Genomic DNA, 24,267 nt, shown 5'->3' with positions numbered 1-24,267 from the left:
CCCAAGTCTCCAACTGCACCTGGACTGGTGGAGGGGCGTTGGTTTTGGGGGTGCCTCGCAACTGGACGACAGCTGGAAGCTCTCCGCCTCCCGGATGCTGGCTGGAGCTCAGGTGATCTGAAAATTTGTTCGATGCGAACGTGGCTCCGCTCCAGTTCAGAGCCCGGCCCCAGCTTCGTCTGATGACCGCCAAAATCGACCAGTCGCCAGCAACACCGGCTGCCGCGAATACGCCTGGGACGTCCTACGTCTGAAAGGTCTGGTGAAATGACCTCTTGCATGCCAAGGATGGTCGTTTTTGATGCTCGACGAGAGAGCCCGTCCGTGATCTGGGTGTCTTTTCGTCCACGCAAGGAAAGGCTTGTGGGGGAGCCTCCGGTTCGGAGGCTGCGAGATTGACCTGATGGTTGATGGAATTTTTCAACGCTTGCATCATTTCTAGGTTCATCACTGAGCCGCACTACCCAGGCTTGAACAGTGGAACGGGCCAAAAGAGACACACTCTATCGTCGCCCATCGCGCATCACGGTGCATATAAATACCGCCCCCTTATCATTCAACGCGCGGATCCTTGAGGGATCTCTTTGCCTGTCGGTCCTTGCACGACCTGGGCTTGGCTAGGCTGTCACAATATCGATCTGCTGAGCCGTTCTGTGTCTGTCGCTGGCTAATTGCGAGTTTCGCGAGGAACCACGGATGCAGAAGCTCTCGCTGGATCCTTGAGTCAGCAATTTGAATTGGTTTGGAGCAATTGTTGCGGTTCATGTCCAACTTTGGCAGGCAGGCCTGCCTCTTTGGAACCCTTACCGCAGCGATCTGACGACGACAGCTTCTGGTTGTCCTGAATGTCAACAAGGTTCCCCGAAATGACGCCTTCCCTGTGCTTTCAATGGTGAACCTTAGAGCCAAGTCTCATCGCGGGCAGGTCCCAGTCGGATGCCGCAAGATGCACAAAATTCGGGTCAGGAACGTGACGGCAGGCAGCCCGGTGGTCGGAGGAAAAGCTGCTATTGCTGCACAACACCGACGGGATACCACTATGCGATAGGGCGCACTGGACAGCCACATCCCATCCCAAGGTACCCTCCAATCTTAGTTTGGTATTGGACCAGTCCCCAAGGTCTCGAGAGGAGCCGTCGATGGCAGCCATGGCCTTGGAAGAAGAGAAGCATCTGGACCAATAATTGCCCACTTTGGTGAACGAGGCAAATGCCTTGGTTTCTGGCCAGCTTCCCACCCTCTCCACGGCCAGAAGCCTCATGTTAATGCTTCGTGCGTGTGCCACAAAAATGAGGTAGGCAGGAAACGGTTTGCGCCAGGGGTGGTCTGGGGGCCGCGTTAACACCAGGACTGCGAAAGCTACCTGGAGCCAAGTACCCGCCCCCAAAGCCATATAACCAGTCCCACCCCAATATTCCTGCCTTGGCCAGAAGGGGTTTTGAAAAGCTTTTCGGACTCTTCAACTACTGAATCTCCTCTGTTTTCGACGCTGTGTTTGACGTCAATCCCGTGAGAAGTCGACGACGAAAGACGAGAGACGCCGTTGAGACCGTGCAGGCCAGCGAAAAGCTACGACTGGAACGACAAGTAGACCGAGACAACGCTACGACGGACATCGCGCGGCGAACCGTCATCACGCCGCAGGAAAACGAACGAACCCCAACGACCAAAACCAAACCCTCCACCGTCAGAAGCGGGGTTCCTGGGCTGGCGCAGCAGCCGCGCGACCTGATCAGTGAAGCTGCATCTCTGTCGAGCTAGACGAGCTGAGTTGTTCGTCTGCTGGCCTCTTCTGTCTGCTGCACGATACGCAACCGACGACATCCGCCAGCACCAGCAGCAGGACCAGGCTCACGTTCGCCTCATCCCCTTCTTGGGGTTACCTTTTTGGAGCAACCGTCGCGCAGCCGTCCATCCATCCATCCATACATCACCGTCGTCGTGAGCGGCCTGGTCGTTGCCCGGGTTCCACGACTTGTTGCTGGTTGGCTCTGCCGAAGGATAGACACCACGCGGTCCATCGTCATCTGCTGCTGACCCCAAATCCTCTTTTCTCCTTCAGCCAACCTCTCAGGTTGTTGGGGGTGGCCACCATCTCCGCGCAGTGGTTCTTGACGCTCCTGGGCCTGCCCGCACGTCCTCCAGAAAACGTTGCCCTCGTTGCAGCTGCATCAAAACGTGGGGAGGCACACGGGACGGACAACCAACTGATCAGTCCAGCCAGCCAAGCCAAGCCAAGCCAGCCTGTCTGCCAGCTTGAATTTCCTTACCCCCGTCCGAAGACGAGCCAAAGGGAAGAGAGAAAGGGAAGAAAGAGGAGAGACAAGCAGGTTCCATCTTGTCAACGTGTGTGGGCTCTCCGAAGCAGAGCATACCGTCCTTTTTAACAGGAACATCGACCTGGGCGAGAGCTTGGCCTACAGACAGACAGCTACAGGGTCTGATCATCCCCACACATACCCCCCCTCCTCCCGTCGTGTCTTCTCGCACTTGTTGCAAGTGTGCGAAGAGAGAAAGAGTGAGAGCGTGTTTGTGTGTGTGAGTGCCCGCTACCCCATTCCATTGCACACCCCCCTCCCTCCTCCTTGAATCCCCTCTTCCAATCCTCCACCGTCCCTCCACCCACACACTCGACGGTCCATCCCAAACCCATCCCTCAACTTGCTCACGCCCCTCCCCTCTGCGCACCCCCTCTCTCCCACGCCGGCGGCCCTGTTCGGTGGTGCTGGGTCTGGGCGACGAATGGCTGGAGAGCGCCCCCCCTCGAGCTCGCAGTTTATTATCATTACATAAAAGACCGCCGCTCTCTTCCATTTCCTTACACACTGCAACCTCTCATCGCTGCATCCCTTATCTCTGGGCTGGCAAAAAATAACTGTCAAAGATTCAACTGAAGCTCAATTGCGCCCGCTTGGATGCCTCTCCCCCCAGTCACAGTCTCAGCAGCGCAGCGCTCTGTACCTTATCTTGCGCCTGCGTAGATTTTTCCCACCCTCTCAGGTTCCGTCTACCACGCTGGCGGTTTCGCCCCAATTCCCGTGCGGGCGCTCGCTGGCGCCACTGCCATCTCTTCCCCCGGATATCCCTTTTTCGGGCAATTGTTTACTGCCCCGTCCCTGCTTGTCATCTCTCTTGCGCCCGCAACCACGCGCAAACACCCATACACGAACACCTTCCAGAACATCATAGGGCTGGAGTGTGGAACGCCCGACGTCACAACGGCCGCGTTCAACGCCTAGAGAGATACCTCTCTACCCTTCTTTCGGTCTACCGTGCTTGCTGCAGCTGTCCTCGCTGCCGCTGCCGACCGGCAAGCTGCCTCAACTACCCCCGGACGAGATAAGGAATGGCAGATAAGATGTCCATCGACAACAAAGATCCCGTCAAGGAGGACACTCCCGAGACCACGGGCTCTAGTCCCGAGGCCGAACAGCAACCTGCGACTAACGGCACTGGCAACAACGCCAATGCCGCCCCCGAGAACCAGCAGCCCAAGCGGAAGGGTGGTCGCAAACCCGTGAGTCAATCTTTTCTCGTCATCTGTTTTCACTCCCTATCTACCTACTGCGGGCTCAACACCATGTTTCCCCAGACTTTTGTCTGTGTCACACAATCTTAAGGTTTCACTTGGGACGAAACCTTGTTTGGTCTTATCTCCTACCCCGACCGAATGCTAATCTGTACCCCAAGATCTACGCCACGTCCGAGGAGCGTAAGCAGCGTAACCGCCAGGCTCAGGCTGCTTTCCGTGAGCGTCGAACCGAGTACATCAAGCAACTCGAAGAGGCCATCCGCGTCCATGAGTCCAACCTGCACAACCTGCAGGCTGCTCATCGCACGGCTGCCGATGAGTGTCTGATGCTGCGTTACAAGAACTCTCTGCTTGAACGTATCCTTCTCGAGAAGGGTAAGATGGCAATGTCTTATCTCAAGTGACCCTTACTTATCAGTCATAGGCATCGATGTTCAAGCTGAGCTTCGAGCCAAAACGGGCAGCCCCAGCTTGGGACCGACCCATGCTCCGCAGAACATGGTTCAGCCTCCGCCTATTCAGCGGGCCATCTTGAACCGTCACCACCAGTCTCGACGATCCAACTCGAGCATCGCTCCGAAGCTTGAGCCCGGTATCAGCCCGCTCCCTCCGCCAATACAGGGAGGCCATTCAGCGGCGTCCCCCAAGACCCGCCCGACGCCTTCGTCGCACTCCAACTCTCCGACGAACACGGCCCCGTATGGCAGCCAGCCGGCGCTCTCACCGGCGGCCTCTGAGAACGGCCCGATGCGTACCATGGCTCCCTCTATGAAGTCACAGCTTAGCCCAATGGCCCCGATGAACCCGGCTGCCCGGGCTCACATGATGTCCGGCGGCCCCCCGAGAGTCGGCAACAACGGTCCATATTACCCGACCCCGGCGTTCCAGAACCACATTGAGCAGCTCGGTAAGCAAAGCCATCTCCGTGTTTTTTTTCGTTTTCTAACATGAGTATAGAGCAAGAATATGATGCTCCAGCAGACATGATTGAGGACTCTGAGATCGACACCCCGAGCGGCCCCGGCCCGTACCCGAACAACTTCTCCGGTGACGCGCCACAAAACATGATGGCTTCCCCCAACTCCGTTGGACCGGGCCAGCACATGACGAGCCAGGCCGAGTCTGCTCAGCCAGCCCAGACTACCGGCGGTGCCTATCCCTCCATGACCCAGCTCCTGGACACTGGCATCGACTGGGATCCCTTTGGGCTGAGTGCCAGCATGGCCTTCCCTTCACAATTCTCTTTCGACACCAGCAACATGAGGTAACCCTACGCCCCCGACGGATCGAACTTGCAGCGCCAGCGATACAGCTTGGTGTAGCCATCCGATGATTTGGAGGGGAAGGAAATGGTTTTGACCACGAAAAAAAAGTCTCATCACGGCCTCTGGCCGTTTGTTTTATTGTTTTTGCAAAAGAAAAGAAAAAGTAATCATTTTATTTGGGAGGTTGTGGCGAGCGAAACACTCGATACCCGGGCGACACGACGACCAAAAACCAGCATTCGGACGGCGAGATTGTTTTTAAACGGGCGAAGCATTGTAGCAGCGTCCTTAATCACAACAAAGCGACGGGGACATCGAAACGTTTCTAAAAGATGGCACCAATACCCGCGCCGCGGTCATCTACGGGAAATGCGATCACGACATAAAAGTACAATCAATTCCTTCGCATCTTTTTTTTTTTTTTCGAATATAGGACACAGTCTCGGCGGCGGAAATACCCCAAAACGGTGGTTTGGGTTGGCGGCCTGTAGCACTCGTCTCTGAAACCTTTTCTTGTACATTGGATAGGAGGGCTATGAGGAGAGAAAGCCTGTTCATCATGATTTTAATGGCGTTTATGTTGTCTTTCAAACCTTTCAAACCCATCACGTACGATGATGCACAGGGAAAAACAGGAGGGATCAAAAAAAGTTTTTGTTTATTTTTCTGCATGAAAAAGTTTCCATCTTTCTTCTTGAGAGATATCGTCTTCACGGTGCTGTCGTGGTTGTCTATGAGAGCGGTCTTTGCTTGGTGTTGATCTCCTACTGCGTAAGATGGCTCGTCGTCAGGAGAGGTCCGCTGTGAGGTCCAGATCGGCCGGCGGCGGACAAAGTGGGACTCGGATGTTCCAGGACCGGAAGTGGCCCTCGAGCGAAACCAGCCTCCTTCATCACGTCTCGGCTGACGGCATCCATAGTCGCGGCATCGGAGCTGAGTCCGTGTGAAATATCTTGGCCAACATTGTTCCTTCCTTCTTACTTGGTCTCAGGCGGCAGCCTCTTTAACTGCTTTCTAAGCATGGCATCCGCATATATGAGGCATCACGAGCGAGAGTTTGAGATTGCGTGGCATCGTTTCTGCGAGGCGATTGGTCACTTTCTTTTGCAGAAAGGTAGCATGCAAGTTTGGTGCAATGTTGGGTCATTTTGTGCTCCATCGTGGGAACTTGCGTACGCCCGCTTTCACCCCCCATGTAGTTAGGTAATAGTTACGGGAGCGCAATGGGAGCTTGACTCGGGGTTTGCGAGAAAGTTACAACAGAAGTGTTGGTACCTTTTGCTTCTTCCAAGAGGATTCTTCTTGTGCCTTTGTGCCTGAAAGACACGTGGAAGAGACGGCTGTGTGTGAGTGGGCTTTCTGCTTTTCGAAGCTTGTGTTGGAAATCCTGCATGTCTACAAGAGACGGAACGGTTCGTATTAGCTTGGCGTGGCATGGCTGTTGTTTCTCAAGTTTGTCTCGTCCACGATCCTTGATTCTTCTTGGTCATGAAATGTATGAGATGCATAGCTTTGCGAGAGCGTTACCGATGGCAGCGCACATATGGCCTACGTGTTGTCTTTTTAACTTTTCTTAGGCCAATGGAAGCGACGCAGTTCAGAAACGTGTTAGTAACAAGATTGTGCGTGATTCGGGACCAGGGACCGTACGTCTTGAGATTGAGGTCCAGGCGTGACGTGACGTGACGGCAGTTGAGGGAAGGTCCCGGCAGCGGGCGTCCGTTTCTCGTATGTGTGCGCGTATGTGCATGTACATGTGCCTGAATCTTGTCTTTTTTGGAAAATCTGGGGAGGTTTGTGATTACCCCATCTTCATGTTTGATTGACCCCGTCTCCTTCCTTTCCCCCTCCTCAGACGCACGCGCCGGAATACGCAACCGGCTGGGGGAGACGGGGGGAGGAGGCACGTATCGTGAGTTTGTGTTACGGGGAAGTGGAGCCGAATCACCTAATGGTAATGTCGGGGGGTGTTGAACCTGACGAAGGGGGTGTGTGTGAGTGAGCACGGGAGGGTTTCTCCACTGAGGGCATACGGGAATTACGTAAGTAGGACTTTTTGGGGAGGACGGTGACGGGGTTTGTTTTGCTTGGTGTCAAAGTCCTATTGTCCTTCCTGGCTGGAGTGTTTGGAGAGGCCAGGGAGACACCGGGGGAAGCGAGACTCCGTTGGGGCCGAAGGGAGACCCGCCGGGGGAACGGTTGATGGATCGGGATGGCCGGGAGGTGGGGATTGGAGGCTTCGGGGGGCCGTTTGGAGTTGGAGAGCTGTGATGATGGAGTGTTTGCCCGAAGGCGCCCGCATCAAGGGGGTGTTCCGGGTGAGCGGCGAGGCGTGCGTGATGTTCCTTGGCTATGTGACGCAGTCTAGTTTTGAACCGTTCTGTTGGCTAGAATCTGGGCTTGCATATCTGTGTGATGAGGAATCTTGACGCTTTCTCTGGGCACCAGGCAGAGGACATTTGTCATCTGAAAGGTCTAGACCCTTGGATGACTGTGCTGATGATCCGAGCCAAGTGTCTTTTGCGAAATTTGGTTTCAGGGCCAAGATGAAATTGATGTTGCTTTAGATTGTGAGAATATTCGGAATCTGCATTGTGACGTGGTGCATTTCTGGACGATGATTCAGGGGCCTGGGGTGTGTTTAGCTGAAATATTCGAGTTATTGATCGTGAGTTGCGGTTATCCTTGGCTCCGTTTAGGCAGCATAGAGATGGATAAGGCCATGCAGATGGTGTTCGGCACAGGCTAAACATCGATACGAGTTGGCGAGGCCTTGACGTTTTTGCTGTCGAAGGCAGTTGTGTTATTTGGTTCCGAGACATTATGTATGCTCTCCAAACCGAGATGCTGGCGCCGCCAACGAACTTGTATGTACTTCTTGCAAAATAAGCATCCCAGCCTACTCCCATGGTCGCAAATTACTATCACAGCGACTTGTGCAGAACTATCCATGGCCTGTCAGACAGCACAGTTGCTGGCCATAGATAGCTTACCAGCCATTCCGAGCAAATATCGTGGTATTGAGGAGTCAATGTGAAAAGAAGATTCCGATTTGGCAAATTTCTCGTCGAAATCATAAAGCAAGTTGACCGCACATTTCCAATACCATACTGATATGTCATATAATCTCTATCTTCCACTGCCCCTCTTACCGCATCTGTGAGCTCTTTCTCAAACTGAAGTTTCGTTATTATGTAGTACATTCCTCAAGTGTAGCTTCAGTGGGTTGAAGTCCTGCCTTCGTCTATGAGTAGCGGGTTAGGGGAAGGAGCGACTCAACGCACCTGCCCAAAACCAAACTAAGCAAGTGCTTCTTTCCTTCTTAGACAAACTCGGTGCGGTTCTTGCCAACCAAGCCTGATGAAGGGCGTGGCCCAGAGGTATAACGTCCTAGATCGTTAGTTTGAACTTGGTATGAAATTCAATCGCTGGTTTCGTAGGGTCTGCGGTTCGAATCCGCACCCGAGCTTTTGCTCAGACTAATTTCTTTGTCTTTCGGTCATTCTTTTACAGGATCGTAGCGGATCGAGTCTTTGGCGTCGCTAACTCAGGATCGCATCTTCGTCCTTCACCTCCGCCTTCCAGTTTGCACTTCTTTTAGCCCAACTGGTGACAAATTAATCACCTGCGTACAAGCACATAATCTCATGGCCTTTAACTTAAGCGCAAGTATAGCATTCCACGCATGCAGCGGAGAATATCGAGATTAATATAAAAGGGGGTTGGAAGTGCATGTAGAAGCTGCATCTGCATTATTTCAAACTGCCATAAGATCATTGTCTAAATGTACTTGCACCCATACCGCGAAGTGACCGCGACATAGCGACCATCCCACACACTTATTTATCTTGGATCGAAAAGTCTAAAGGTGAAATTCTCTTTACAGTCGCACTTCGGGCATTCTTCTTGGCAAGCTGAATACGCCAAACCCGTCCGCAGTTATCTCATTAACCGCTGAGGAGCATACTGGTTGGATTTGATCAGATGGAGTAGGAGCGAGTCTTTCACAAAGTTACAGCAAAATCAGCTATTAGGCTGGAAAATGAACATTCAAAATGGCTCCTATAAGCATCTTGGGAGTTGCTTGTCCTCCACGGGAGCCAACTCTGACCATCGGCATTCGCTACAGCCGATTGCAAGCCTTGTTGTTGTTGCCTATCATCGCAACAAATCACTCGCGCGATTGAGGATAGCTTCCAAAATCGATGGAGATTGATTGCGGATATCTTAGTTACAACAGAAGGCGAATTTCTCCGACATGGTATCGTCGGAATCTTGCCTATCAACTGTAACTTCTCTCAAGACTTCGTTCGATCGCTTTGAAAGGCATATCAAATTCATCACATTGCGTACCAGATTAAAGCCTGACTGACACAAGCTTGTTCTTGGCAGCTACCCATCATGTCGTTGCTAACATCAGACTGAGCACATGTCACTGACTAATCCCGCTACTCTCCGGATGGAAGACGTCAGTCTAAAACGCCGGCCGCTTCCCCCGGTGGCGGTGCGGGGTGGCGACCCCTGCAGGGACTCTATGAACCCCTCTGCGCCCGCGTAAGCGTCAACTGACCCGGCGCGCCATCAACTTCATGCTTCGACCAGATAAGTCGCGATAAAATATTCTTCTCCCTTTCTTTCCTTTCCGTCCTGGCGGCTACAAGAACAACGAAACATGAAGATCGAGCGAACACTGGCGACGGAGAAGGAGAGGCAGCCGATGGACAACTCGGCCTGCTGCACCTGCGCCAAGCTGCTGACCTCCGTGCCCCGGTACCACCCCGCGACCGAGAAGCCGCTCCCCGATGACCGTGTCTTGGAATGCTGCGCGCGAATCATATGCGGCAGCTGCATCCACGTAACGCCTCCTTTCCGTTGTCATTACAGACCAATAGATGCTGACCCAAGTCCAGGACAACCCCCGCTTCGCGTCCTACTGCCCCTACTGCCAGACCTCGTCCAACCCCGCCACCTCCGTCCTCCCGCCGAATCTCAAAGACCCGCCCGCCTACACCTCCGTCGCCCGCAGCAACCTCCACGTCTCCGGGCCCTCGGCCCCGCCCCCGCCGTACACAGCGACAACCAACGTACCCGTTGACGACGAGAAGGCCGGCTCGTCCGCTACGGCCACGCCGCCCGAGGATACCCTGCACTTCCTCAACCACGAGCACGACACCGTCGCCTCCCTGTCGCTGCGCTACGGCGTACCCGCCGCTGTCCTCCGCCGCGCCAACAACATCACGAGTGACCACCTCCTGCAGGGCCGCAAGACGGTGCTGATCCCGGGGGAGTATTACGCCGCCGGCATCAGCCTGTCGCCGCGGCCGATCGAGGGCGAGGAAGAGGAGCTGCGCAAGAGCAAGATCCGGCGGTTCATGACCGGGTGCAAGGTTTCCGACTACGACGTTGCCGTGCTGTATCTCGAGCAGGCCGGGTATGACCTCGAGGAAGCCATGGAGGCGTTTGCTGCGGACGAGGTGTGGGAGAGGGACCACCCGGTGCAAGAGCGGGGTCGACGTGGGAAGGATAAGAGTGCGCCCAAGAACCGGGGGCCGTTCTGGAGGGGGTCCGCGTGAGGCTGCGAGGATTGATGGATTCACACGAAATTGGCAGGCGTTTTTGGGGGATTGGTATTATTAGAACTGTTGTTCATTGCATCGTCATCATGTCCTGTACCACCCAACGGCTCTTTGGCCTGTATGAAACGCCGCTAACATATACCTTACGCTTTGTACAATACACGTAACAATTCATGTCTCCTTCCCAGAAATGGATGGTGATAACCACCACTTATAAGCCTCCTCAAAAGGCGGAACGTGTTCTAATGTCTGAAATCTTCCTCTCAATCTCCCGCACGGACCGGTCCAGCTCGCCGGCAATCATCAGCTTCTTGTCATTAGGCAGGAGTGTGTATCTCTCGCAGAGGTCGCCATCAATGACGCCCTTGACCGGTACGTAGTAACCGCGGTACATGAGGTGGTCTCTGCCTGCGAGTGGCGCGTCTTCGGTGCGCATATGCTGCTCGAGGTTCTGGAAGAAATCGACATCCTCGCGGGTGACGAAGGGAATGAAGACGCCAATGGTTCCGTTGATACCGCTCCAAAGGAGAACGTCCTGGCCACCAACGACGAGACTAGTCTTTGTGATACTTGTGGGCACGTCTTGGGTGTACGAGTGGCTGAGAAGGTTGAGACGGTGAGGTGCGCCGTGGAGATAGTCCCTGGTGTTCAGCAGGTGCAAACCAGCCTGCTCCTCGTCGGCTTCTTGGCTCGCCTTCTCTGGACAACGAACGAGGAACATGTTGCCGAACTTGTCTCCTCCGGCGACCGACTCGTAGTCTACCATGGTTGTGCAGGTGACCCATCTCGCGATTGTGTCGTCGACGAATGGGATGAGCTTGTTGGTGGTGGGCTTATAGACGACGTAGGTGACACCGTGTTGTACGTCACCCACGACGATGCGACTGCCTTGTGTGCTCAGAGACACAATCAACTGCGGCGCTACATCTGCTTGTGATTTTCTGAGCATCTGTCGTAGACCCAGGTCGTATATCCTAAGAGTCTTGCCGACACCAGCAAGCAGTCTGCCCTGGAAGGCCAGGAGAGCCGTGGGAGGCTCCTCAACCTTAGTTTTGTGGATAAATTCCAGCTCATGGCCGTCTTCGCCAAAGCGGTATACGTGTATGTATCCTTCCGTGAACTGTCGTGGGTTGACAATCATGTCTTTCCCTGTGCCAACGATCAGGAAGTTTTCATTGTCCTGGCTGGCAAAAGAGACAATCGCAGCGCTGACCGCAGCTTCATTGTCGTCGAGATCAACGGTCTGCAGTACTCGTTGCTCTTCCGACAATGGATCAATGACACTGATGCAGGATGCCCAGCGACCTTTGCCCTTGGGATATCCGAACTCATCAGGCGGGAGAACAGTCGCGTCGCCGTTCACCACTCCAGGCTCCGCGATGAGCTTGGCCCTGAGATCGGGAGGCAGTGTGTTGTTGTCTGACTCAACAGTGTAGAACATGGGGTGATCGGGATGCTTTAGAAGACGCCTTGGAGTATAGGTCAGGGGTATCGACTTTTGTGTGATTGTGTCTCCGAGGTTCTCGATGGCGAAAATCCTGATTCTTGTCAGAGGCGGGCCACGAAGTGAATATTCGAAAGATGCCAATGAAAGAAGAACCTTCAGTAGGAACAATTGGTAAAAAATGCGTAAGACCTCACTGCACTTTGGCGTAGGAATCCATTCTCATCATGGTAAGGGAAAAAAGCGAAAGAGAAAGAAAAAGAATGCTTACCTTAAGGACTGGCCCTGAATGCCAACAACACCTTCCTCGCATTGCTCACTGCTGAAGTTCCATACCCATTCCAGGTCCACGTAGTTGAGGGGAGTGACCACGAAACCTCTAGTGATAGGGTCGGAGTACCCAAGCCATGGACGTGAGCTCAATCCTATCACACACGTTCGACCTTGAACGGTGACTTGGAAGAGTCGCACGGGCTTGGGGCCCAGGAACTTTTGCCGGGTATCTGTCAACTCTCCAGTAACCTCATCTAGCACCGTCCGCAGATAGACACCAGAGTGAAGTCCGATATGGAGGTACAGGGCTGAGCCGCCAGAAGAAGAGTCATCCATGGCAATAATAGCCAGGGATGAAGGAGGAGCAGTCAAGGCTTGCACCGATTTGCTCTCAAGGGTCGAATCGGGATCCAGAGACAAAACACGAACCGTGCTGTCATCACAACCCACTGCAAGGAACGAGCTTCTCAGACGTCCTTCCGGAACCTCTCCCAAGCTAAGGCAGGTGACGGTACCGAACATTTCTTTCTTCTCGTCGTACTCTGCCAAAGATCCATCGCCATCCATCTCAAAGTACACAATCTCACCGGAGCTCAGAGCCACAGCAACTTGGTGTTCGTTGGTCGTGGCAGCAACGATGGATCGATGCTGAGGGGCTGCCCACTCGTTGATCTGGCCGTGGCGGATGTGACGGATACCCTTGGGATGGACCTGAATAAGACCGTCCTCGCCAAGCAGTTGCGCTGCCAGCGTGGGCACCGAGGTCAGGAATCCCGAGTCGCTAACCTCCTCGACGGTCTCGCCGATGCTTAACACAAGGGTTCCGTTCGTAAAGGACAGCACAATATAGGCATCGTACTGATCGCCACGGCTCAGCTTGAGTGTCCACACGGCTGAAGGAATACCGGGCAGCTCAGAGGCAACGATCTCATTTACCTCCAGACCGTGCTTCAACATCCTGAATGTGCTGCGAGCGCCGTTTCCACATGCTGTGTAAATTTGAGGCGCATCCTCGCCAGTCAGGTTTGCGACTTTGCAGTCGAGGAGGGGGTTCATTGAGTCGATGCTCTCTACCAGAGCCAGGTTTTCGAGTGGCCTGGGGTAGAAGTACACTGCATCGTAACCAGCCTTGGGGTCGGCTGGGAAGTCGTCGCTCGAGAATTCCTTCTCTTCGTCATCGTCTCCAAGCTTCTCAAACTGGTAGAACTGGTGGTTGCCAAACTGACTAGCCGCATACAAGAAACCGCTCTTGAGAATACACAGACTAGACGACACCGGCACAGTATCAAAGTATTTGATCTTGAGCCTCTTAACCTCGCCGGTAGGATTGCCGTCTGCGTCCTCAACCATATCGATTACAGCTTTGAACAAATCACCGTCTTCCGTCTGAAGCAGGAAGAAGAAGGCTCCAGCACTGCCCTTGAGCTTGTGCATTACACCAGAAACGATGTGGCGTTTCCTTGAAGGATCTTCCGTAGCGCCACGTCTCCGTGGTATCGGTACGCGGAAGGCTTCTTGGTTTGAATGACGGTATGTGATGTTCTCCTCTCCGCACACCAAGACACCGCTGGGGCCATCTTGACCACCAGGAACTTGGAAGAGTAGAGATGCTGTCGGGTCGACAGGCTCGGACCACTTTCGGACAACATGGTTGAGTCCCAGGTCCAACTCATAGTACACCAGCTGAGTCTCGGCTTCGCGAGCGGCCTCTCCCGTGGGATCTTGGTCTGCCTCCGTGTACTCTATCTCCAGTGCAGCAAAGACGGGGTTCGCGTAGCCAACATCGAGCGCAACCATGGACAACACCAAGACACCAGGCTTATGCGCCTCCAGGGGCGAGGAGATGGTGAGTTCGGCTTGAGCGTTTCGGTTCAGAACATAGACAAGTTTATTCTTTTCGACCGAGGCGATGAGACAAGCTCTGCCCTTGGGATCGCAAGCGAGGTATTCTCCGGGAATCACGCGTCGTACTCCAGACTTTCCAAAGGTCTCTAGATGCAGCCGTTGGAATCGGTTCTGCGCGGGGATGTACTCGACGATTGTGATCCTTCCAGAGTCAGTCGCAAGAATGAGATAGTCTTTGACACGAGGTCAGCAAAGTTTCGATACGATCAAGTATCGCCAGCACTGAGCGACAATGGCTTCAGTGACACGCGTCGCGACTGGCAAGCTTCTCGAATCACTAAGTGAAGCTTCAAATGGAACGAGGAACAAAACTTACCTTTGTTGCTTCCTGCCAGCCGGAAGGCGGCCATGGACCGAATAATGCCAAAAATATCGTGCGAAAGCAGCGTAATGACCTTGCCCTGGGACGGGTCGGGTCGGAGGAGCGTCAAGCGCGATCCAGACGCCGTGACGATGTTCTGCTCCTTCGTCCCGGAGAACTGACCCAACACCGCCAAAGTGACATTGGTTGGCGGCTGAAGGGTCAGGGAGTAAAGAAACATGTTCGAGGTCGTCGCCATGTTTGCAGGTAAGCGCAGAAAGCCTGCGCGGCCGCAAAATTCGAGCTCGACTGGATGATGAGACACGACGCGGTGGTGTTTTGAAGTGAAGGTGGGCTAGGAGGCTGGAGAGCTCCAGTACAAAATTTCAGAAGCTCTAGGTTCCCACTTGGCAACTGCTCGAAACGAGGTTCGGTGGAGACCCACCTCCGGCACCTAGTTGATCCGGGCCACCCAAAATTTCGGGTCAACCCACCGCGGGCAGAGCTCTGGGACGCATACACTGGTCATAGCTATTATCGACGCACGCCGCATCTCACAGTTCGGTATTGGCAAAGATGGAGCCGGCATTGCGACGAGCAGCCTCCAGCGTCTGCGGACAATGTTCCGCGACATTGAGGAGGCAATTGGTCTCCAACAGCGGTGTCAGAACCGTTTCCAGAATCGCATCAGCCCACTCGACGAGGGGTCTACATTCCACCGTTCCGAGGAAATCAAAGGCGAATAATGCGACGAGGCAATTCTCTTCAACGACCAAAGTCTCTAGCGAGGCAGCGGCTGCTAAGCCCGCGAGCACCGAGACGGCAACCCGGAAGCTTCGTTCGGACGATCTTTTCCACTCCTTCACGAATTCGCCCATTCCCGAGATCCGGCGTCGAGCGGCCTTCATGAGACAACATGCGTACTGCCCGCACCCAGACCACAGAGCAACTCGCGTACCCACGATTGCACCGCAGGGCGAGGAGCACACACATCAGACTGGAAACCTTGCGCCGGCGCATGTTGACTTCGAATGCCCCGACTGTGGAGTTCCTGTTTACTGCAGCAAGGAGCACTGGATGGATAATTACGAGGCACACCTTGAGATCTGCGATACTTTGAAGGAGATCAATGAGGATGACCATGATCTGCGGTCTGGCCGTGCTTTCCCAGAGTTCGTCATGGCCGACGACCAAATGCCGGAGGCCGTTGTCAACATGACCAACTGGGATACGTTCATGTACAGCCGAGAGTTCGAGGCTATCAACGACGAGCGTAGCATGAGGCAGGTCACGAAGATGCTTACGTACCCCATTACTATTGGCAGCATTCTGCATGAGCTTAGCCCGTACAGCGTAAAGCAGGGCGAAAGGCTCACAAGCGAGGGTTTGAAGAGTTTGAGTGGTAGGTCCTTCGTCGCGAAGCTTGTGATATCAAGAAGCTCATGAGTGAACAGCTTTGCGTTATACACTTCACCCCCCTCTTTCAGGAAAGGGAACAGATATGAAGGACCTTCGTCCTGAGGCGCCGCCTGTGAGAGTGTTCTGCTTGGGCGCTCGCGCCGAGTCGTCGCTTCCGAGAAACGTCTGGCTTCAGCTGGCGCATCTATTCCCCGAGAGCAAGATTCACCTCATTTTCATCGGCCCTGAAAGTATGGCGAACAGGGATGACGAATTCCCGCTACCCCCCAGAACACCCGAGAACCCTTTCGGCATGGTGATTGAAGACCGGATATCTCACAAGCTGAAGATCAGCACTATTGTGGACTACTATCATACGATCCACAAGACGGGATACTTTGCGCCATATGACCCATACTTTGACTGCTTCTGCCTTTTCCACCCCGGCCTGGGTCACCCGGCGAGCAGCCATGAATGGTCCGAGACTCTGCCGATGCTTCTTGAGACGAAGCTTCCCATCATTGCCACGGGATACACCCAGTTCGACATGGAGAGAGACATTGAGTGGGTTCGTAAGACTGCCGCTGGCGAGTTCGATATCCTTTTGGAGCCCGGCGAGAACCGTTTCCGCAGTCTGAGGTGGGATCTCAACGACCTCGACCCTCAGGACGTCAGCTGCGGAAACTGGGGAGTCTGGGCATTCCGTGGAAAGAGGTATGTTGTACAACGGCATGGTCTTGAACATTAGTACTGACTCAAGCAGGTATGAAACGGCGACCAAGGATCTCTGAGTGGCCTGGAGGATACTGGTAATGATTCTAGGCCGTGCATAGAGAGGCGTTGTAAATAAGTGTACTATACTGCTCACGACACGTGCATTGTACAACAGGAGACGGGGAGAAAAGGAGGGGAAAAAACCAAGCCGACTCTACTGCATTCCACACGCTTTCTTGACCCTGTGAAATTATGAGTCTAGACGTTGTCGTTTGAGTAGCATCCAGAGGTGCCATGAACGCATCGATGAGAGGCAGCAAATTTGCCGTCAACTTTTCCCAAGTCGCATGTATATACCGATGCCAAGGTAATGATCGCTTCTAGAAGAATTCTGTCTTGTGCCTGTTAGACAAACCGGTGCCAGCGGCGTTCCTTTGCAGACGCAGCTTCCTCAGCTACTGTTACCTAGCTTAGGTAGGTTGCCTTATGTAAGGTCCGGGCGCCGTCCTGCAGCGCACGGGGTCACAGCTGCGGGAGGTTGAGCCGCTTTGCACCTGCAACGGCAGACCAGCATTCCCTGTAATTAACCTGGGAGCCGGGGGCAGGTCCCCAGTCCCGTCGTCACTTCACCTTAATCCGTCACAGCACAGGTCAGCGTCGTCCGAAATCTAGCTGGCTGCAAGTCAAAGTCGACGACAACCCCTCCTCGCCAACTCCTCTGTGCTGGTGGCGTGCGCCCGGTCGCCCTTGATACCAAGTCATACCATGAGACTGCGGCTTTACAGACGTTAGACGGCCATGACAGCTGTCGCTACTCCTCGCGCACCCACGCCGCGCCCGAAAGCCCCCGCAACAGTCAGTTTCGCGAACGACATCACCTCCTTTGCCCCGACACCCTCGACCCCCGCTACCGAACGTCTCCGTCCGCAGTTGCAGAGCAATCCTTCCGCTCGCCGATCAATTCGCGCAGCCCCTGCCGACTTCCTCTCCGACAGGGCCACTGCCGCCTTCATCCGTCGTGTCCTATGTTCCCAACAGCTCTCCGATAAGGAGAGAACCACTCCGCCCCCGATCGAGGAGCTACTGCCGCCCCTGACAAGTCGAAACGACGTCGACCTTCAGCTTTACGCCCTGATTGCTGTCATTTTGAGGGAATACGTACAGGCCTGGTACAGCAAGATCACACCAGATGAGGCCTTTGTCGACGAGATTGTCCAGATCATAGCCCATTGTACCAGAGCTCTGGAACAACGGCTACGGAAGGTCGATCTAGAAAGCTTGCTCTTCGACGAGCTTCCCGACTTGCTGGACAAACATATCGTCGGTAAGCTTGCTCTTTGTTCGCTCGTTTCCACATGAACTAACACCACCTTTCAGCCTATCGCGCAGCGCATGACCCCGTATGTAGGCCTCCAACGGAGATAGACCCTCGAGAAGTTTACCACGCACTTTGTCCAGTGGCGCCCTTGTCACCAATACCACGGCCAGACCAACCAGAGACCGTTGCGAAGCAGCAAGAGAACGAGGCAATCTACCGCCAATTGTTGGTACAAGGCGTTTTAGCCGTACTGCTGCCAACCGAAGACCTTGAAAACGACTGCCTAACCTCCTTGGTCGGTCAAATCTTCTCTGAGCTCATCATTGGCAATGTCTTGGCCAATCGGCTCTCTCAACCATGGCTTATTTACGAATGCCTGATTATTCTCACGAGAGTCCTTGAACGGAAATCCGAACCCATTGAGGAAGATGTTGCAGAGGCGGTGCAGGCCGGGTCAGCGGCTCCTCTACCTAGACCGGCTCGCTGCAGCTGGTCAATCCAAGGGGTGTTCTGGTCTTTCGTACACTGGTGTTTTCTGTCATTTGCAATGATACGCCTGCTTGTCAGCACTCTCGCCATGTCTTCATCCTTGCCTCCAAGAGCAGATGTTGCCTACGATGAGAAACACGAGTTGACGGGTCAGTTATCAGACTCAAAGACACCTGATGCGCTCACGGGCTTGGACGAAGCACAGCCAGTGAAGACTCCCATCTTCGCCTTCAAGCTGTGGACCTGCATATCCGACCTGATCGAATTGGACGCCCGCATGCCTTGGTTGAGCGGAACGCTCTCGATGCTTCAGCTCGGAGCTATGAAAGGTCCAGGCCGGGTCGCCGCCCTAAACGGACCCATGGACAGGTAGGCATCCATCATCTTCCTCCTCCCTCCCTTTCCAGACGAACTCACGTCACACCGCATGAGCTTCAAGTCACTTGACCTGGCTTCGCTCCAGTGAGCAGACGGAAACGCTCAGTCGAACAAGTGCAAGATGAGAGCTGCTTCAGTAATTGCCTAGTGGGCTGCTGAGAAGGCACATTCGGCGATGGACTTGATACAAGCTGTAACGAAACGGTTCGGGGTGCGCGCAGTGAAGGGGTCGAGTCCTTTGGAATGCTGCGCGAAAAAAGCCGAAATATGCTGTGCGACACCCCCCACCCGGCCCATTCTGCGACCCAACCCAGACTTGACCTCCTACCCCGATTTCTCGAGACTACGGTCGCACTTGCAGGACCTCATGGGCGCCAGCCAATCGCAGAGGGAATCGACGTTGCTCGCCTCCGATTTGCTTGATAGGTTGTCGCGGGGCTGCGCTTCCATCCACCAGGAAGCCTCATTTACGCGCCCAGCTCCAACAACGAGCACCGACTTACAAGGGTCTGGTCACCACCGTCATCTCCTTCATCCACGCACACCTACGGAGACCCGGCACTCAGTCACTCAACCGTCACGCCCTTCGCTTCCCGTCGCCCCACCGCATCCGCCTGCCAGAAACTCCGTCAGAAGTCGGTACACGGGTTGGCATCATTCTTGCTGCTGGTGACCGGGCCGCCTTCACTAGCAGTATCATCATGGGGCTCCCCACGGGCTTCGTCAATGGCCGCCTGTTAGTGCACCTCGTTTGCTGAAGCGTCACGCAGCCACTGACTCGATCCGTCCCGTGAGGCAGGCTAGCAGCTTGCTCTCTTTCAGCGGCTAGCTGTCTATCAACCGTCATCCGATTCGACAGTTGGCGACATGACGGCTGGCCCAATATGGCAAGACGAGATACGTCTCTTTGACAGCCCGAATCTTCGTCCTTGCGTGGCTTGCTACAGAGCCCTGGTTCTGGGGCCCGAAAGAATTGGACGTCACACCCTCCGACGCATGGAAAGCACACATAATTACGGGGAGAGACGGTAGCCTTGCCCGGGGAGCATCAGCAACCATTTACGGATCTTGGACGGACAGGGGAAATATTCTGCCTGCCTTGCGACACAGACGCAACCTTCGCCTCCAGCGTACCAAGCTTTTCACTTGTATCCCCTCTTTTGGCGCATGCTGCGCTACATGCGCGCGGCCCTTCCAACACTCGCTCGTCGTCAGCCGTGTCTAATCCCTGTTGAATTCGTGTTTCCTTCCCCTTAGTTGTTTCCATTCATTTCCAATGTCTTGCGCCTCACATTCTCGTTGGATTCCCCTCCCGCAGATCCTCTCACTTCACACACATTGACCCTGTAGCCCCCACGCATGAACTGCGACTGTCCGAGTCGGAAGCAAAGCCGGGACTGACATGAGAGCGCTTGCCGCGTCGCGCGCGAATTATAGGCTCATCTCGCATACCATACACCAACGGGTTCTCGACGCCGCGTACCTGCCCACCCTCCTTCGGTCCATCCGCGCCGCCCTCTTTCCCAACAACGCTCCCGGCGTCTCGACCTTGGTGGCCCCCTCCTCCGATCAGGAGCTGCGTGCCCTGCGCCGCAGGTGCGCTAGCGCGGTTCTAGCCAGAATCCCGCCGTGGCTGGCTAGGCTCTACCTGGGCGGGCGAGGCCTTGGCCTCCGGTGGCGGTCCGGTCCGGACTCTAGAGCAACAGGAGCAGCAGCAGAAGCTGGGGCTAGCGGGGATGACACCGCCGCGGCCGGTGGTGCTGGTTCTGCTCCTGGCAGCAGCAGGGATGCCAACGTCGAGGCGGTCGCCACCGGCACTAGCGACTGCGATAGTTCAGGTGACGAGAACGGCACAAAGTCGCAGCCTCCTGAAGACGATGAGGATCAGCAGCAGATGCTGTCCGAGATTGAGGAGGGCATCCTCGACGTCTTCTCGGACGAATACTGCAACAAGCACTTTGTGTATGGCATGTTGGAGTTGATCCTGGTGAGACTGATGCCCGAGCTGGCGGAGAAGGGGGTGGTTGAGCTGTGGGAGGAACGATTGAGCCTATGAGCTTCGTGTGCTGCCATGCATTTCTTTTTGGTGCTTCGTCTTGATCCCCGTTTAGTCTAGATACCCTTCTGCCAAGATAATGAAGTGTTTTGATTCCACGATGTTCGCAATGTTCAACGATGTTCACGATCATGACCGCCACATGTTACACAGAATGCCATTCCAAGTCTCACATCACACCGTTTACACGCCATATTGCTTTTCCAGTGTACATCGGTTTCCAGAAGCGAATCTGAGTTACACACACAAGACAATATCACGGAAGGTGGGCGAGGATTATCCCCATTGCAACCCCAATGCTCGCTCGTATACATCACGATAGTCTTCTCCTTGCACTGGTTGGGTTGTGAACCTTCCCAAACGTCACGGCCATCTCTTTGTCAACGCATTCGTCGAGGGAGAAACGATGTTTTTTGTAATTTCTGTAGACCAGTCGTAGAGGGGACAAAAAAAGGGGCTAATCCCTAGAAATAAATGCAAAAGGGGCCGCCCGTTTTTTTTCTTGTCTTTCGGATTTCGCGCATACTCTGGCCGGGGTAACGCGAGTCTTCTTTGGGTTGGCTGCTTTGGTTGTTGTTTTCGTAGCCAAGGAGGCCTCAGTTTCCTGACCTCAGACTCGGGAGGTGGAGTGCCTTTCCACCTCTCTCCGTCGTCTCCCCATCATCCTCTGGCCTCCCTTGCTCTGTACAGGTCTCCTGCCATTTGTTTTCTCGGTTTCCCTCTCCTGTCAGAAAATCGTTCAGATATCGTCCGATTGTCCGATTATGTGATGTCCATAGATGATGTCCGTAGATGATGAAGTGATGATCCCTTGAGGGCTCCCGTGTTCCCTTCTCCCAATGCCTGGCTACCTCAGCCAATCTCCCTGACCTAATCCCAAACCCCCTTATCTCGCAATGCAGCTGCGTCTGAGGAAACCCGGGAAATAATACAGTGGCGAGTTCGTTTGCGAATCGTCGATATAGCGAAGGAAAGAAAACAAGGAAAGGGGCAGATAACAGAGCGCTTGGAAACGGTGTGCTGAGTGACGGAAAAAAAAAAAAGAGTTAGATACTGAAATAAACCAAGAACAAGTATTTGCAAAGGTCGCGCAAGGTGGGAATTTTCGGTGTTCGCGTGAGCGGCAAGGTCTTTTCCTTGATGAGCGGCGGATAAGGATGCGAAATTGGGGTATATAGAATATGTTGAAGTTTGGAGTGAATGGTTCTCCCATCACCTCGTCTTTTGCTAATCTTGTCCCCTGGCTCTGTAATGATAAGGTATATTGTGTCCATATTTCGATGTCGTGAGACTGGGGGCCGGGGATGGAAGACGCTCAAGATGTCGATCATGGGAGTGATGTGGCTGTCGCGAGACATTGACCGTGTAGGTAAAGCCGATGATGTTTTCGAAACCGTAACCCGATCCCGGCGAGTGTGAGCCGTTCTTTGCAGAACCCTCGCCGGGTCTAGGGGTTTGTGGGACCATGATGATGGTCGCTGTTCTGTTGATACGCACGCGTTAATCGCGTGGCTTCGTCCCTGTACCTTACCCCGTCCATGCCCAGGCCCAAAACAAAAGCAAGACATAACGCCTGAGCAAACGATGGAGTGCTCGCTGGGAAGAAAAGATCGCGGGCCTTTACTGGGTCAAGACTGCCTCCGGCTTGACTTCAAAAGACATGTGATTCGGGTGATGGGTAAGAGTTTCAGTGTCGCCCTCGGGAATCCGATCCAGGCCGCCCACCGAAGATTTGGCAGCATGTTGCGGATTTACTCGAAGTTTCTCCGTCAGCTTGAGCAGGCCCTGGTAGTCCTTCTGGTCGACCAAGCCGCTCGCAGCTGTGCTGGAGAAAAAGCTCAGCAACGTGTCGGCCGCTCTTCGGGCCTCCTCTTGCGTCGGGGATGTTGGAGACGAGCCTGCAGGCGTGGTCGCTGATCTGCCGGCCATGCTGCTATTGCTGCTGCTGTGATGCAGATGCGGAGACGATGTGATTGCGGTATCCAGAGCAAAGTGCGGTGCCGCCATCTCGTAGATCGGTGACTCTAGTGCAGAAGACGGGGCAGTCGATGCTGGGTGGTACTTCGGAGTCATGGGCTCAGTCGTTGCAGTCTGGTACATTGCTTCAACGTCAATGTTCGGGAACGTCTGGCTTCTGGGCCTCTGGAAGTTTGAAGCCGTTCCGTGCATCTGGCGAGACGAATCAGGGGGCAAGAAAGCTCCAGCGTTGGGGTCAGGGGAGAAGGTAAAGGTTCCCGTTGGACTCAGGGCACTCCCAGAGAAGGATGAATTGGCCGCATCGGTCAAGGCACTGTTGAGAGACGTGGTGCTTTGAGAGTTGGAATGTTTGTATGCTGGACCGTCTCCGTAGCTGACAAAACCAAGACCGTGAACAACGTCTTCGTCGCTTCTGTCAGCGGACAGAGGGGACTGATGACCTGTTGGCGATGCTGGGGAGATACCAGATGCTCCTAGAGATGGAGAGCCAGAGATTTTGGCGTGGTTCGTGATGTTCGTTTCCGATGCCCTTCGCGAGAGCCTTCCTCCAGGGAGGATGTTTCTCTGTTTGAATCTTTCCAGCCACGTGGCGTTGATCGATTTCGTCTGGTTTGCTTCACCGCCGCCGTTGGTAGAGAAGTGCCTAGCCTGCTCCAGGATCTCTTCATCACCTGGAGTTAACCCTGCTTGGACCTGTTTCCTATACCAGGAGACGACGCCGCGATCAATGTCCGGGTACTTGCCTTTGGCATGGCGTCTGCCGGCGGGTGATTGACTTCTGTCCGCCTCAGGATTCAGGTACTTTTCCTTGTTTCTGAGGACCTTGGATACAGTGCTATGGAGGATGTCAGTTTGGTATTCCACGTTGCCAGTCTTGGTACCAAGGCCTACCTGCGCTCAACCCCAAACATGGCACCAATATCAGTCTGTTTGACGTTGGGGTGTTCGGCCGCGTACTGGCACATTTTCTTCCTGTCTTCATCCGTCAAGACCCTTCGCTGCTGGGGCTGGGCACCGTTGCCGTGTCTCCCCGTCCTGGCGGGCGCGGGAGGGACCACAGGAGCCATGCCCAAAGGTGGTGCCGAATAGCTGTTTGGATTCGTCAACATGCTGGGCCATGTTGGTTGAGACGGTATCATGAGCATTGGAAGCTGTGAATGGGATTGTTGATGATGCGGCTGTATCGGTTGAGGGGGCGCCGGAGGAGGAGGCATCCTGCCAATCGACTCAGACGGCAAGCCGTGAGGCATAGTAGGCATGAAGGCGCCGAATGGGCCGTAGTCTGGCATTGTGGCTTGGTGAGTGTACGAATTCATGTCGTTCCAGCTCTCATTGCCGAAGGATGTGTGGCTCTGTGACATGTGGCTGTCTTCGTCTTGAGCCATGTGGTTGTCTTGATCCATAGTGGTGGTGCCCACGATGGAGTGGTCCATTGTTTATATGACTCGGTCGAGTTCCAGGAAGAGCCAACAAGCCAACTCGACAAGGCTCCGAGCGGCAAGTGTGTTTGGCTACCTAGGTGGCCTGTAGTTGTTCAATCCAGGTTCTGGGTTGGTGATTGCGAAGAGGGGATCGCGCCGATGGCTTTGGCTTGACTGATGGGATGGCACTCGGGCCAAGCAAGTGTGGGGATGCCTGGTC

General features: G+C 54.4%; 7 protein-coding genes across 7 annotated transcripts; 5 read left to right on the top strand and 2 right to left on the bottom strand.

Annotated features, from left to right (window-relative positions):
- Positions 1-3,358: 3,358 nt before the first annotated feature.
- CGGC5_v007681 (uncharacterized protein) lies at positions 3,359-4,800 on the top strand (the record flags this gene model as incomplete). Its single annotated transcript, XM_032024988.1, has 4 exons — positions 3,359-3,517; positions 3,691-3,907; positions 3,957-4,439; positions 4,490-4,800. 4 exons carry the CDS (start codon positions 3,359-3,361, stop codon positions 4,798-4,800), a joined length of 1,170 nt encoding a protein of 389 aa, XP_031878363.1.
- A 4,669-nt stretch (positions 4,801-9,469) lies between these two features.
- Positions 9,470-10,370, top strand: CGGC5_v007680 (uncharacterized protein; the record flags this gene model as incomplete). Its single annotated transcript, XM_032024989.1, has 2 exons — positions 9,470-9,652; positions 9,708-10,370. The coding sequence occupies 2 exons, from the start codon at positions 9,470-9,472 to the stop codon at positions 10,368-10,370; spliced, it is 846 nt and encodes a 281-aa protein (XP_031878377.1).
- A 226-nt stretch (positions 10,371-10,596) lies between these two features.
- Positions 10,597-14,555, bottom strand: msp-5 (Pre-mRNA-splicing factor rse1; the record flags this gene model as incomplete). The annotated part of the gene is made up of 4 exons (XM_066151890.1): positions 10,597-11,911; positions 12,089-12,196; positions 12,254-14,168; positions 14,312-14,555. 4 exons carry the CDS (start codon positions 14,553-14,555, stop codon positions 10,597-10,599), a joined length of 3,582 nt encoding a protein of 1,193 aa, XP_066008672.1.
- Positions 14,556-14,872: 317 nt separating this feature from the next.
- CGGC5_v007678 (Protein MSS51) lies at positions 14,873-16,485 on the top strand (the record flags this gene model as incomplete). The annotated part of the gene is made up of 3 exons (XM_032024991.1): positions 14,873-15,698; positions 15,751-16,408; positions 16,458-16,485. The coding sequence occupies 3 exons, from the start codon at positions 14,873-14,875 to the stop codon at positions 16,483-16,485; spliced, it is 1,512 nt and encodes a 503-aa protein (XP_031878379.1).
- A 721-nt stretch (positions 16,486-17,206) lies between these two features.
- Positions 17,207-19,504, top strand: pxa1 (PXA domain protein 1; the record flags this gene model as incomplete). The annotated part of the gene is made up of 5 exons (XM_066151889.1): positions 17,207-17,732; positions 17,786-17,812; positions 17,867-18,584; positions 19,051-19,329; positions 19,393-19,504. The coding sequence occupies 5 exons, from the start codon at positions 17,207-17,209 to the stop codon at positions 19,502-19,504; spliced, it is 1,662 nt and encodes a 553-aa protein (XP_066008786.1).
- Positions 19,505-19,995: 491 nt separating this feature from the next.
- Positions 19,996-20,649, top strand: CGGC5_v007676 (uncharacterized protein; the record flags this gene model as incomplete). Its single annotated transcript, XM_066151888.1, has 1 exon — positions 19,996-20,649. One exon carries the CDS (start codon positions 19,996-19,998, stop codon positions 20,647-20,649), a length of 654 nt encoding a protein of 217 aa, XP_066008787.1.
- A 1,620-nt stretch (positions 20,650-22,269) lies between these two features.
- On the bottom strand, positions 22,270-24,059 carry Tigd2 (Tigger transposable element-derived protein 2; the record flags this gene model as incomplete). The annotated part of the gene is made up of 3 exons (XM_066151887.1): positions 22,270-23,027; positions 23,091-23,461; positions 23,518-24,059. The coding sequence occupies 3 exons, from the start codon at positions 24,057-24,059 to the stop codon at positions 22,270-22,272; spliced, it is 1,671 nt and encodes a 556-aa protein (XP_066008680.1).
- Positions 24,060-24,267: the final 208 nt, after the last annotated feature.

The sequence above is a fragment of the Colletotrichum fructicola genome, assembly GCF_000319635.2.
Source record: "Colletotrichum fructicola Nara gc5 chromosome Unknown KSG_Nara_v1_contig04, whole genome shotgun sequence".
Classification (NCBI taxonomy): domain Eukaryota; kingdom Fungi; phylum Ascomycota; class Sordariomycetes; order Glomerellales; family Glomerellaceae; genus Colletotrichum; species Colletotrichum fructicola.
Note: the sequence above shows the minus strand (reverse complement) of the source record. Positions and strands in the feature narration are given on the sequence as shown.